At 40.2% G+C, this 14507-nt stretch overlaps 1 protein-coding gene across 2 annotated transcripts in view; it reads left to right on the top strand.

The window, feature by feature from the left end:
• Positions 1-14507, top strand: part of nr3c2 (nuclear receptor subfamily 3, group C, member 2) — a 69616-nt gene that overhangs the window by 34971 nt on the left and 20138 nt on the right. For both annotated transcript variants that reach the window (XM_079338236.1, XM_079338237.1), the window contains exons 3-4: positions 6287-6414; positions 13863-13979. In XM_079338236.1, the coding sequence (XP_079194362.1) occupies positions 6287-6414; positions 13863-13979 (245 nt within the window). The remainder of the gene's footprint in view (positions 1-6286; positions 6415-13862; positions 13980-14507) is intronic.

The following is a 14507-nucleotide window of genomic DNA, read 5'->3' as shown; positions in this document are numbered from 1 at the left end:
CTAGAAAGAGCGAGTCAGTGTGCCTACTCTCAAACACACTCTGACACACACACACATATTTGTCTTTACAGTGGGCGGATTGCTCTGTAAATACAGGACAATAAGCATGTGTTTGTGTTTGTTGCAGACAGCGTAACATGCATGACGCAGCCATTGTTTTTCCATACAACAGAAGTCTCCCTGTGGTTCAGCTGCTTGTTTACAGACACATACTCAGTCATGCTAGTGTACTTCAGTGGGTCACTGGGTTCAATCGGACCACGTGGTGTGCCCACTGCTGTCCTCCATCATACAGCCATCTCTCAGCCCATTATTCAGCCGTAATGATGTTATCTTGATAACCTCAGAATAACTACAGCACCCGTTGACTTCCTCGACATCTCTAATTTGGCTGTTCCCTTCGACTTCATGCTCCGTTTCCATGGCAACTAATTGTTCTAGTTATGCTATGCTCAGAGGACCTCTGGCCTTTTCTTGTGCCCCATATTGACCTGTTTATAGTTAATGGAGACCTAAGAATAAAGTCACAAAATAGATGTAAAAAGAAAAGAAACAGTTGGCTGCTTTAAATGACTGCTGTGAATATTAAGTGCACAATTACAGCTGCAGAATTGGTAAAGCAACACTCACCCACATTAAAACCCACATTAGCAGAAAATATTAGGTATTAACAACTATCTACAGAGCTCAATTTTGATGACTTCAATTGTTTATTGGAATGTATGATAATAGGGGCATTATAATGTGATATTCAAAGACACAGGGATATAACGTAGTTGAACAAAAACACAGTTAGTTCTTGTTCAATTGCATTTAATAATTTTCAGTTCGGATGAATTTTCATTGATTTACTACTGAAAAATAAAGAAGTAAATGTGAAACCATTTTACATGACATTGCCCCCTCTGACTGAACTAAACGCCTGTCCTCTGGTAGAAGAGTCAAACTCTCTGCTTTTCATTTTACCTCTCTCTAAAAAGAAGCTCTCTTGAACATTCTTTCGATGAAAGTAGCATACTATTGGCTATTTTTTTTCTTTTCTAAATGCTGCCTGCTGCAATGCCTAAAACAGCGTTATCTAAACAGTATTAATATATTCATGTCACTGTGCTCACAACCTGGAAACGATCTATATAATTGTATTTTTGGAAGAAAATATGTGTTAGAAGTCTTTATTGTGTTAAAACTCGATAGGTTTAATGAACAGAAATGGCTTTATTCAGTGTATTGACTAGTAATGTAAATATAAGTGGAGTTTGGTTGGGATGTGAAAGTCAGTGGTTCCCAAAGTGGAGCATCGGAGATTGTTACGAGATGCTTTAAAATTCAATATTTCACCCGATTATTTTAAGATGATAAACAAAAAGTTGTCTGGCACCTTTACTTTGGGGATCACGGGCTGAAAAGTTTGGGAACCCCTGATCTAGATGATACAGTTAAAAATGTCTGAGTTTACAAAATAAAAATGATGCTTATTTCTATTAAATAAAAAAAGACAGTAAACATGGATTTCATTTGACTGCCTTCAGTAAAACTGAGATAAAGTCATTGTTGCCATAAGGCAACACCATGCAGTAGAGAGTTCTCATTACATGTGTTGTAATTGTGTGTGAGACAAACAAACTTAACTCTTCCCAGATTCTGATAAATCTTTGGCCGTCTTCTCTGGGTTTTACGCTCGCAGATTAAACATTCCCTCCACAGCTGAGGGCGGAAATATTTAAACCATTTGGAGAATGCTCCCAGTACGACAGTCGAATTAATAGTAGAAAAGCGTCAGGCCAGTCTGAGCCCAAACATCTGTCCTGCGGTAGCTTCCTCACATTTTGGTGGGCACAGTTGGCTTCTTCTGGATGTATTCTAGGATTTCTCTTTTTTCTGTCATTTGTATTAATGATTTTCCTGAGCAGCAAAGAGGGCAGCAAGAGAAACAAATTTATCTGCGGTGGGAAGAAACTTGTGTACTTGACTTATCTGTATCCTCATGAAAACTAAACAGCAACTAAATCAGTAGTTAGCTTTGTGTGTTATCTTTAAAGAAGAAAGGACACTGAACACAATGAAACCACTGCCCGGGGTTTCATAGGAACAGAAAAAAAGCAACAACTAGAGGTAAGAAAGAGACCTTTGATCCATGCACAGTCCCGCATTGAGTAAGTCTGAGATTGTACCAGAAATAGAGAACACATGGGGTCAATGAAAAGTTAAAAGTGTGGAACATAGAAGTAAACTGCACACATCTTTAGATCTTTTTGTGGGAACCTGCACCCCATTTTTAGAGGTATTGCACAGAGGTAACTTGCATTTAGAAGGTTTTTTCAACAAAAAATCTATTAGGTTGAGTAGTAATAATTGTCTGTATGAGATTGTTTGCATCAGTTCTAAAAATGAAATCGCTCACACTGTCATTAAAAAGCCAGTTTTTCTGCACTCTAGCTTTACCTTTAAAACAATAGATAAATAGTTAAAAATGTTGTACCTGCTTGAACTACCAGTCTTCACACGTTTTAACTTACAGTGGCAAAAAATAATTTCAACTTTCATTGTAACGGACAGAAATTGAAACCTCAGTATATTTGAAGCTGAGAACTTGACAAGCTAGACAAGGAGGTGATTTATTTGGCTGGTCTACTTGCCCTGGTGGTTAAAAGGACGCTTAGCATTTAATCACAACGCTCCGATTTGGAAGACCTTTGGTGCAGGTTCCTTCCTTTCTTCTCTCATCTCATTCGTACTTATTTCAGTGATAATCCCTGCCCGTACTGAAAGCTGACAAACGCCGGGTTAGCTCCTCTGCAGAAATAGACTCATGTTAGGAATGTCTGGTGGCTCATGTGTTTAGTTTCGGGGCTACTGGCAGAGTTGGATGCACAGTCACTGCAGCCTGGCCTGTCTGCTCCGGTTTCATAAGCAGAGAGAGAGAGAGAGGGAGAATGACCTATATAGTTCTCTGAGGGAGGGGAAGTCACCTTGTTGGTGGACGAGCGGGCAGGCGGGCAGGCTGGCAGGCAGCGACAAGGTTTTAATGTGGGGTGATATTGAAAGGGTTGAGCGCTGAGTAGATGTCAAAATCTTACTTTAGAGGGACTTCTCATGTGCTGCTGGTGTGCTTTCAGCAAAACTGTTGTCTTTTTTGGTGTGGATTGTCTTCTTCTTCACAGTACAACAGCATTGATTATCATTGCCATAGTTATAGTTAAAGTTAGTAACATTAACACAATTCATTTTGTTGGTTTTGATACCATCAGTCTAATTATATGTTGTTAATTGTGTTGCTGCGTACATCTCATGTAATCTCTTCTGTGTCCCTGTCGTCCTCCCTGTCTGTCTTTCTGTCTTTGTGCCAGCACGTCTCCTTGTCTATCTTCTCGGCTTTGTCTCCCTGTTGTTCTGTCTTCCACCCTGTTTGACTTCTAGTCCTCCAGTCTGTGTGTCTGTCCTTTTCCAGTTCTGACTCCTTGTGTCCCTGTGTCTCCCTGTGTGTGTGCGTGTGATTTCCCGTCTACCAGTGTGTGCGCTGTGTGTCTGCATGTCGAGCTTTGTATCAGTCTACTTGTCTTCCTGTCTGCCTGTCTGTCTCTCCGACTGTCTGGCCGCCTCCCTCCCTGTATCTGACATCAATGAGTCTGGTTCTGCTCGAGGTTCTGCCTGTTTTTTTGCCACTGTTGCTGAATGTTTGCTCTGTGGAAAAATAACACGAGGTTTCTTGAAATAATAAAGAATACCCTCTTTCCCTGCTCTTTCTTTCTTTGGAAAACTTTTGTTATGAATTGATGCTATATACTGAGAATGTATATACATATATTGTTTAGCAATCGTGTGAAAAAGAAGCTGTATGTGGAATAGTTGGTGGATAACCTGCTGGAAAACAAACCTTGACATGGATTAGATTTGCACACACACACACCCACACACACTCTCGCATTAGCTGAAACCACGGCCCGACGCCAGAAAGATCCAGTCAGACAAACACCTCACCAGAGACTCCTCTAAGCGTCCTAACAAATTGAATGTGTGTGTAGATGGACAAGAGGGAATTAGATCAGTGGTCCTGATTGTATCTGAGTGTGCTGTTGCTGTACCCCTTTCCAGCAAGTCCCTCTGGAGGAAATGTGTGTGCGTGAGAGAGAGAGAGGGAGAGGGACGGAAGAGGAGAGAAAGAGAGCCTGGCAGCTGGTTTGATGAAGGATGTAAGGAGAATGTTAACCAGACAATCACCTTGCATGTTATTGATTGAGTTGGGAGAGAGGTAATTAGCACAGAAAAGAAGGGGAAGCTGAGGCCACTTTAAATGTTTTGATACAAGGTGTTCTGTCTTTGTACCCATCTACATATTTGGGTTTATTTTGTGTGTATTTGTGTGTGTGTTCCTGTTATGTATAAAATAAATTATACTGTATATCCTAACTGCAACAACAAAACCATTCCATTTTAGGGCTGTGACAAAACAGTGTTATCAATTAATCTGCTGATTTTATTCTCAAAAAATCATTTTGTCTAATAAGGAAGAAAATATTAAAAAAAAAAATACATAACAGATTTCTAATTTTTTTTATTATAAAAGACTGAAAGAAAGTAGCCAATTTTTATATTGAAGAGGCTAGAGACATAAAATGCCTCATAATTCTGCTAAATTAATAACTGAAATGCTTAACTATTTTTTAGAATACTAAATAAAGTAAATGATATTTTGAATCATTCATAGCTATGTTTCTTAGAAGCCGGTTATGTTGTCAAATCCACCTGTCACCCCGGATCCATCTCTAATCTTCATCATCTGCATTTAGCAGAGCTTAGTTTTAGAAACAGATTAAGTCTTAATGCATTAAATATAAATGCTGAAACAGATGAATTTATAGGTTGGCATCAAATCTGCATACTATAGATAATAACTAGAGCTCCATTTATACTCAATTTTGAAAGACCTTCTTGCAGAGGTAAGAAACATTTTTTGATAGGCGACAATTAAATTTGGTAATAAACCATTACGACTGAGATACAAATACCAAACTATGTAGTATTGACAGCGTTTCTAAATTGTGTCTGTTTCTAGAACGACATGTACACACAGTATGTCTATAGTATGTTAACACTGGTGAGCAGATGTAGCTGCCAGACTGAAACACTGACACTTATGTTGCTTTCTCGATCTTTAGGGACAAAATTAACGCCTTTTTTGACTTTATTAACGCCATGTAAACCTTAATATAATCATGTTACAGTTGTTGTAGTATTAATGAACTCACTAAACTGCCACAGTCAGCGGCTTTTAAGCAGGAATTTAATCACTAAACAACAACCCGATATCTTCCACCAGGCCTACTGTATATAAACAGGTCTATTGTAAAAACAGGACAAACGAAGCAGAAGTACAATAACTTCAACCTGACAAAAAAGCAATAGTTATAAAAAAAGGAATTATAATGTATGATGTTCAAAGCAAATCTGACCTTTGAATAATTTGAAAGTCAAATTGTTTAGCCTCAGGTGTAACCTGCTTTTAGCTGCCTATTGATGGCAGATTAACTGCTGGATACCATTCACTACATTTGGCACCTACTGTAACTGTTAACTTATTGACACATTTAGATATGCATCAGTGAGAACAGGCTGCACATCCTGAGCTTTAATGGTCATGTAATTACAGTGCGATCCGTCAGTAGTCAGAGCAGTGTTTGATGCCAAAGTAAACGATGCCTAGGATCAAGTAGAACTGCAGCAGACTCATCAATTCAGTTCAGATCAGTTGTTTTTCCTATTGGCTGTGGCTGCAGGGTAAATAACAACAAAATGTCATGCCACTTACAGGCAGATATTCAAGCAAATATTAATCCACCACTCTGGCATTTGCCTGGGACCTCAGTTTAAACTATCACACAGCAAACTTTTGGCTCGATCAGGGATTAAATTCCATTCTTTTCCTGTGCCTCCCTTTTTGCCAGAGAGGGGGACACGTGTTTTGGATCCGACTTAAATTTGACATCCTTCTCTGTGTCTCTCCACTTATTGAATTTAAATAATCTCCTCTATAAATCTGTCACTGTCATCTCTGTAAGCCATGTGATGCTATAAATCATAGCAAAGTGCAAAGCCCCCCTGCTCTTGGCTGGCAGACATATTTATGGCCAGCTTCATTGCTTTGCTTCTGCACTGTTGTAAAATCCAGAATGTCTCACGGTTTGCAGCAGGGAGGAGATGGTCTTTGTTGTGTTTTGATGTTACCTCTTTTAAAAGTTTTTTCTTCATTTATATTACCTGTCTGAAAACGTGTGTTTGTGTCTTACAGCTCCCCGCTGAGACAACCGTCCTCAACGGCCAAAGTATGTCTGGTCTGTGGAGACGAGGCGTCAGGGTGCCACTACGGTGTGGTGACGTGTGGGAGCTGCAAAGTCTTCTTCAAAAGAGCAGTAGAAGGTACAGCTGTAGCTCATATTCAAACAACAACTTTGGATGAAAGTGAACAGAATTCATTGCGAATAATGACTTGATATTCTTTTGAAAATACAGTCTCTCTGCATCTGCTTGTATTTTTTCCATATTTGAAACACATTTCTGCATGTGGTGAATGTGTCACTCGAAGTGGTTGAGTTTTATTTGCAAGCTGTTTAAAAATGCAAACTTAGAGGTTCGGATGTTTTTGGTTGAAGCGCTAATGGCTATTGTACTTTTCTCACGCTAGGGATTTACAAAAAAAAAAAAAACGGAGAAAATCCATGTCTTACTGTTATTGCTTTGAGACGAGTGGCATAAGTGGTTTAAACGCTTAAGTCTCAAACTAATATTTGTGTAACTGTAAGAGGAATAAGCTGCTGTGCCAGATTTATTCTGTTATTTAGTGTATTTCAATTGTAGTCAGTGAGCCAAAAAGTGTCGCAGTGAACATCATATTATTTTCAAACAATATCACTGACGGTCTTGGCCTGCAGAATTATTGGCAGATGTTTTGTTCAATTTACTGACAATAGATAGTAGAGATAAATTTACCTCAACAAAGTTGGAAGGGAGAAAATGTTTACAAAAAAACTAAACTGCCATCAGTCCTTTTTACATGTTTCCAAATGATCATTTATTTCCCACTAGAATTAAAGCTGTGGATCTCAAAGGTCAGAAACATGGTGGAAAGTATTTTGTTCACACCATGAAAAGCAGTAATTCTTCTAAGAAGGATTAATTAATATCTTGTGCCATTAAGTTTAATCTCACTTAACTGGTTTATCAAACAAACTTGTTAAATCTCTGTGGACTTTCCACAATATTATGTGTATATTCATAGACTTTAGTGGCACATTGAGTGAAATGAAAACATTGAGTGTGTAATTCTCCTGCAGCAGGCCCTTTATGTTATATTTAGCTAGGGGAAAATCAGCAGCCGCCATAATGTCCTTTTCATTCTGTGCCTGTTGCCTGAGGCGTTGGCCTAACTCATTAAGATGAGTGTCTGAATGCAAAACAGCCGCTCACAGATCGAGGAGCAGGGGAGAAAAGCAAACATGTCTGACTGCCAGCCATCGGGCCCTCTAGGTGTTTTCCTGACCATTGGAGGAATTGCTCTCATTCTCAATCAAATCATGCCTTAATTTGATGATATTTAGGCAGCGTCATTACAGAGACCTGAAACCAGATTATGTGTCTGGGGTTATCGAATCAGGCATGGCTTGTTCTTGCTTCAAGCTAGGCCAATAGAGAGCCTTTAGCAGATCCTTATAATCTGACTTTGTAGGAGTGGGCAGGTCAGGTTAGGCTTTGAAGAGTTCAGATCTCGATGGGCTCTTTGATTAAACTCCTCAACCCCTATTTGTCTCTTGTGTAGAACACAATTATTCTGAAACCAACTCATTGATTGTGTGATGCCCTTTAAATTGAATGCAGCTATCTCTTCACAAGCCTCTCTCAGTTTCTGATTTCCCCTTTATTCTGCCCCGCTGAACGGCTGCAACTGTGTAAGGGCCGCCCACACAGGCCTGTGATGTCATCAAGGTTGTGTGTACGCCCTTGTGAAGTGCAAAGATAGCTGTTACCTTACTTGACCCCTCCACAGCTGCTGCTGAGGTGGAACCAGAAAGAGAGAGTTATAAGGTAGAGGTAGGCAAAGGGTGAAAAAAAACTGAGAGAAGGATTTTGCAAAGTGAAGAACGATAGAGGACAGTGAAACAGATACATCCAGGGCGGGGGACGGGGGACGGGGGGGGACAGGGGGAGAGGAAGGACAAAGAAAAAGTCAGACGCAGACAGAGATAAAGAGAGGAGGAGCTGAGAGAGAGAGGAAGAATCAGGGAGAAGGGTGGAAAGCGATGTGTCAGCAGCCAGCACCAGAGAGGTGTAAGTTTGGACGTGAGGAGACGTTTCACTCCTCCCCAGTCCCAGTATTTCCTCCTCCTTCTCCTCCTCTTTCCTCTCAGAGTTAAAAGCTTAGGCTAGGCGTGTAAGATAGAAAAGAAGACTGCAGAGAGTGGGCATCAGTGTGAGGGGAATAATCCAGCCTGTGCTTAATTTCTTTTGGCACTGCCTGCCTCTGGGGGACACAACTTTTTTTGGTCGTCTGTGGCTCATTAGAAGACTAACTCACTCTTAATACAGAGCTAGTTAACATTGTAGAGTCACCAACAAATCATTTTAAACTGTGGAGGGTCATCTTTCACCTTTATACGAGTCACACAAGATATTGTGTTTTTGTTTTTTTTCTTTTGTCACTGCAGCTTGGCAAAGCGATTCTTTGAAGTCTGTGTTTTAGGTTTACATTTGGACCATCTGTTTGAAATATTCAGTGGCCACAAGGGCCTCTTACAGTCCACCTCAAGAGGACATATATTCACTCAGCTTAATTTCTGTCTTATCCACCAGAAGGCAGCGGCAACTGTACATGATGCAGTGTCTAATCATGGTCCCTGGAAACATATAGAAGTATTAAATTATGCACAGTGTACGCTTGGCTGTGAGCTTTAACATGCTGGCCTCAGTTCATTCTTATAGCATTCACGTGCTTATTTCATAAAAGAATCATTACCTCTTCAATCCCAAAGTTTACTTTCCACAGTATTGCAGCTGTAATACAACTTCGAAAGAAGTTTAAACTTAGATGAAGCGAACACGTTTTGCAGCTGTTTTGCTACTGTTGACTCAACTTTCTCATGCAAACTTGCTCCCAGTTTTCAGGCTCTATTGAAATGAAAGAATTCTTCAGAACAAATAATGTCAATCTCTGGGGGAAAAAAATGCTTTCTGACACTAAACAACAGGCTGTTAATATGAATTATATCACTAATGAAATGTGGAAATAGCTGAACACATTCATATGTGCTGCCCTCCTGAAATTCACTTCACTAAAGAGCAGTTTGTTGATATAAGCCAGCTGCACCTAATAATCGGCTCCATGTGGAGCACATTTGAAGACTTGAAGGCAGCCCTTATTATTCACATGTCATCACTGGCTTGGCATGTCTGGGCTTTGTAATAATACTAGGCCCTACTTTTAGCTTGCTTGTTGTTTTTCCTGTTCTCTTATTGAACTGGGAGGTTTTCAGAGACGTAAGTCATCCTTGTTATGGCCTCACTGAGTTCTGCAATGTGACTGGGTCGTGGTTTCCATGGCGCTGGTGTCAATCTAAGAACCTATTCTTTGGTACCGCCTCTGTGGGAGAGTTCACCTAAGGACACAGCTTGCAGAGTTTCTGCTTTGACTGGCAGTTCAGCTGTCCAATCATGTCTCTCCAGCCCCGGCAGAGAGAATAAAGGCCTCCTTCCACAGTGAATGCTGCAGGTTGTGTTTGTGTGTGTGTGTGTGTGTGTGTGTTTGCGTGTGTGCTGTGCATGTGTGTGTGTGTGTCTGTGCAGCTCATGTAACAACGGCTGGAGTGAAGCCATTTAGCAGGCAGTGTTGTTCTGATCTTGGTTCCCAAACACATGCCTAACATAAGAGCTTCTCTGATCTAAAACTACATGCACATATGTTAACAGGGACACACTTTGCATGCAAATGTGCACATGTATTTTTCTTTTCTTCTTAAGTAGAAGGGTTAGTGAGGTGTACAACTTCAGGTACAACTTTAATCTGTACTGCTTACTGTAAGTAGTGTATACTGTATGTGTGACCTACATTGCTAATGCAGTTAGGCTGCAGCCTGAGGAGGGTCTCTAATGCAACCTAGATACATTTACTTTTACAGTCTGTTTATTATTCCTTTACAACTTAGAAATAAATAAATGGGCTAAAATATATCAGAACTGCAACATAAAAATAAAAATAAGCATCCCTTATACTCCTCCAGAAGCTAATTTGACACATTTATTCCGCTTGTGTTGTAAATTTTTTTTTTTTTAAAAAGAGCTTTGTATGTTTTGTGCATGTATGATGATATAACTCTCTCATGTATGCACAAACTACTTCCTCCTGCCCTTATATTTCCCCTGACCCAGGCTGACTTGCAAGCTGCTTGCTCTGCAGAGGACATAATCTGACCTCCATCTTTTCCTGCTCCAAGTGAAACCTTTGTTCTTTGACATTAATGCAAAAAGGCTTCAGTGCAGCCAGAGGGTCACACCTGTTGTGGTCAACCAAATAAGCCGCTACTATCTGATGGGGTTTATCTGTGTATGTTCACTGGAGATTTATTAAGTACACAGTACAAAAGAAGATGCAATACGATGCCAATATTGATCGTTACACTACATACTTTTTTTTTTTTTTTTATTGTAAATGACAATACGCGTAATCCACACAAAGTACAGTGGTAGCAAAAAAAGGATTATCCAAAACAGCTCTGATGTTCTAAGCTTATAGTTAGCAGGTAGCCCTCTTTTATTTTTCCATATGAAAGAAATAAAAATAAAAATTGTAAGACTACGCATAACTTTGTACCAATGAATATGTGAATGTACTCAGTGCCTATTGCTAGAATATAAATGTATAATGCATTACAGATTAGAGAACGGTCCGATTCTGAAAATGAGACCTCCAGATTTCATATTCTTGCCAAATAATTACAGGATAATTATATATAATAGGAATATTTCTGTTTGAAGGAAATGCACAGGAAAATAGTTTGTGATATAGTATTATGGAAGTCTAACTATGAGTAAACCAAAAAAAAAAGCATCTTTTCACTGCATATTGAGCTCCGGCACCCTCTTTGCAATGATCCAGACAGGAAAACTTAATTGTGTAGAGCCCCATCCAAGCAAAGCTGTTTGTGTGTTGTCCAAAAAAACTGAAGCAGCAGAACTGTTGTAAGGCAGTGATTTGCATACCATTGGTTCTGTGGTAACAAAAAATTATGTCTCTGGGAAGCCTGTTTTTTGGTTTTTGGTATTTTTGCAGCTCTGTAATTAAGGTTTTCCTAAACACCGCAGCATAATTGACCAAATGCTTTGTGAGGGGATTATTAAATTAGAATAATCTGTGGGGCTGAAATGATTTTTTTTTTTTGGTGTGCAAATCCTGTAGTAAGATTACTTCAGCTGTAAAATTTGGCATTTAAATGTTTGGGTCCATTATCTACTTTTTTTTATGCACTTTTTGAACCGGCCTCTCGTGGCTCTTTCAGGACCTGCACTTTTGGCACTAGTTTGTTTGTAACTTTTCAAAGCCCCCGAGGATGCTTTTAGTCATACATCATCTTGTGTTTGCAGTATCAGCTTCCAACGACAAGAAACCTGAAGCCCGTCTGAATTCCACTCACAGTGGACTCACAGTAGTATTATTGATGTGGGTCAAACACTATATCTGAGAGGCTTTTTTGAAAATGTGTATTACTCCATGTGTCTGGTGGCCATTTAACACTGCTAGGTCAAAGGCAGCATTTAACTTTTTTTTTTGTTGGATGATCAGCTGTAGGGTATCTGTGCAGGTGACAGTGAAACTGCACTGCAGGGCAGATAGCTCTTGCTAAGCAGAAACTGTGTTTCCTTTACAAAAGAAAGTCCTCACTAATTAATATGCTGAAGCTGACAGACAACAGAGACTACTATGAGGGTTGTTTCCAGATTGTGACTTCATTTTCTAAAAGTAGACTTGAGTGGACTCCATTAAATGATCAATGCTGACAGAGTGTATTGTACCAAAAGATGGGTGTTTTGAGAGTGATGATGAATCTGAGCATCTTTATCTACTTGTCTTTAGTTTTTTCTTTAATAAAAAATATCTTGGATTTGGAGTAACTCAACGTGTCTGCTGTTGAAGCAGAAGATGTAGATTTCCTTATAGTTACCAGTGAAAAAGCAGCAGCCTGCAACATGCAGGGATAAGAAGCAAAATGCACATATGCAGAGATACACATGCTGTGCAAGGGCATGAGTGATAAAAACAATTCTCCCCTATTAAGATGAACACACAGAACACATACACGATCATTTCACGACTTTGCCTGTCTCATGAAGTGTATTTCACTCCAACAATTGTTAACAAAATTCACAGGAATGAGCATAGCATTTGACATGAAGGCTCCATAGTTTGCAGAATTGCCATTTGGTCCAGCCTATCCAAGTGAGAGTGTGTATGTGTGCATATTCAAGTGTGGATGCGTGAACAAGGGGGGGGGGGGGTTGGGGATGGGGGATGGCTGCGTTGTGTTTCCTGTGTCGCAGTTTACTGTTTTTTAGAGCAAGAAAAATGGGCTTATGTAACGGTCATGTGATTTAGCCAGAAATAGTGGTGGGGCTACAGCTGCTGCCTCTCCTCCTGCAGCTCGGTTCCTTGGCTTTTGGCAGCAGCCAGACAGACACACTGCGCTCAAGTCCTGCTCACTCGGAAAACAACTTCTGCTCAGTCCTACACACAAACACAAATAATGTACTGAGGACGCAACAAAGGCAATGCACAGAATGTACATGTTTGAGCACACTGCATGTAAACAAGGCTCAGGCTTTTCATGCTGAAGCATGAGCCAGAAAACTCTAAAGTAAACGATACAAGATGCAGGAAAATGCAAACACGCACATGAATACATCCTTATATACAGTCTGACATGAACACACAGTTTTATGGAGCCAAGCCATGTGCTGAGGTCACTGGGGTCAGTTAACCACACTATACCACTCCATCTGGGTTGGGTTGAGTGGTAAGTTTCATGTGTGTATTAATTCATGAAGCAGATAGAAGATTTGCAGTTTTTTTTTTTTCCTTTTTTTTTTTTTTTTTTCAAATAGCCAAGTGGAGCAGCCTTGGCTGTGTGAGAGTTTGTGTGAATGTGTGTGTGTTTGTGTGTGATAGAGAAAAAGAGCGTAAATGACTGTACGTGTGCGCCTGTGTGTGGGCGTATGGCGCTCTGAGGCTGGCGGACGTGTGGAAAAAGGGAAAAAGGAGGGATGGAGATGCAGGCGTAGAGAAGACGGAGAGAGAGAGAGAGAGAGAGTGGAGGAGGAGGAGAGGAGCTGTACAGTGAAGAATTAGTGGAGCGGAAGGAAGCGCTCTGAAATGGGAGATCATTGGGTTTAGCTAAGGGCTAGGCAGGAGGCAGGAGGGATTCTCGCCATGTTAGCATCAATGTCAGTAATAGTCGAGCTGCAGCCAGTGTCCTGGTTCTGGCGAATATTAATACCCCCGTGCCACATACTGTAAAATACACCATTAGTTATGTGTTGTAGAATACGAGAGTGAAAAAAATCTCGTTTTCAATCAGGTTTATGAGATGATCATGTAATGTACTGTAGATGTCGGATTTTTACCAGATGTTTTTTCTATGTTGACCTGCATGATAATAGGATAAATATTCTACAGTTGAATCAAATGTATTCTGTATTGAAAAAAGCTTTGGTAGACCAAAACCTTTTCTCTAAGCTCCATCCTTGTGTAAATTATTCTACTGTTTAACGCCAAACTACACATATGGTTAACTTGCATACTGACTCTGTGACTTGTCTTTCTTTAGGTCAGCACAACTACCTGTGTGCCGGAAGAAACGACTGCATCATCGACAAGATCCGCAGGAAAAACTGTCCGGCGTGCCGCGTACGGAAGTGTCTCCAGGCCGGCATGAACCTTGGAGGTGAGGAGCCGCAAACTCATTACAGATTTGCCCTGTCACATATCTCAGATGTGACATTTGAGTCAGCCTCGCTCTGCTCAGAAGAAACGATCGAGATGAAAAGTGGGTCTTGTTGTAGTCACAGGAGGCCCGAGGATGCTGAGTCATAAGATGTTTGTGTGTATGTGTGTGGGGATATGCTATATCTGGGCACAATATGCATAATGCATCCACAGAAGGTGTAGATCTACTGTACTCTAAACAATGTCAGCTGACAGAGCCTGCAGACAAGTTACAGTGTTGTGTTTTTAGGAAAGACGCTGTAGTTGTGAGGGCTGTGGTAATGTATTCCTTTATTGCCTTCGGCTTATTCAGATTCAGGGTCGCTGTTGCAAACATGAGGCTAAAAGCATTAGACTGTTGGATTTCAGACTAGAGTTATTGAAATTACTTTATTATATAATTATTATTTTCATTTATATACCCTCAAGTTATCTGAATTTACACAGCATGTTTTGAATTTGACTTTAAATGTGTAGAAAAAGTATA

The sequence above is a fragment of the Symphodus melops genome (assembly GCF_947650265.1).
Source record: "Symphodus melops genome assembly, chromosome: 2".
NCBI lineage: Eukaryota > Metazoa > Chordata > Actinopteri > Labriformes > Labridae > Symphodus > Symphodus melops.
Note: the sequence above shows the minus strand (reverse complement) of the source record. Positions and strands in the feature narration are given on the sequence as shown.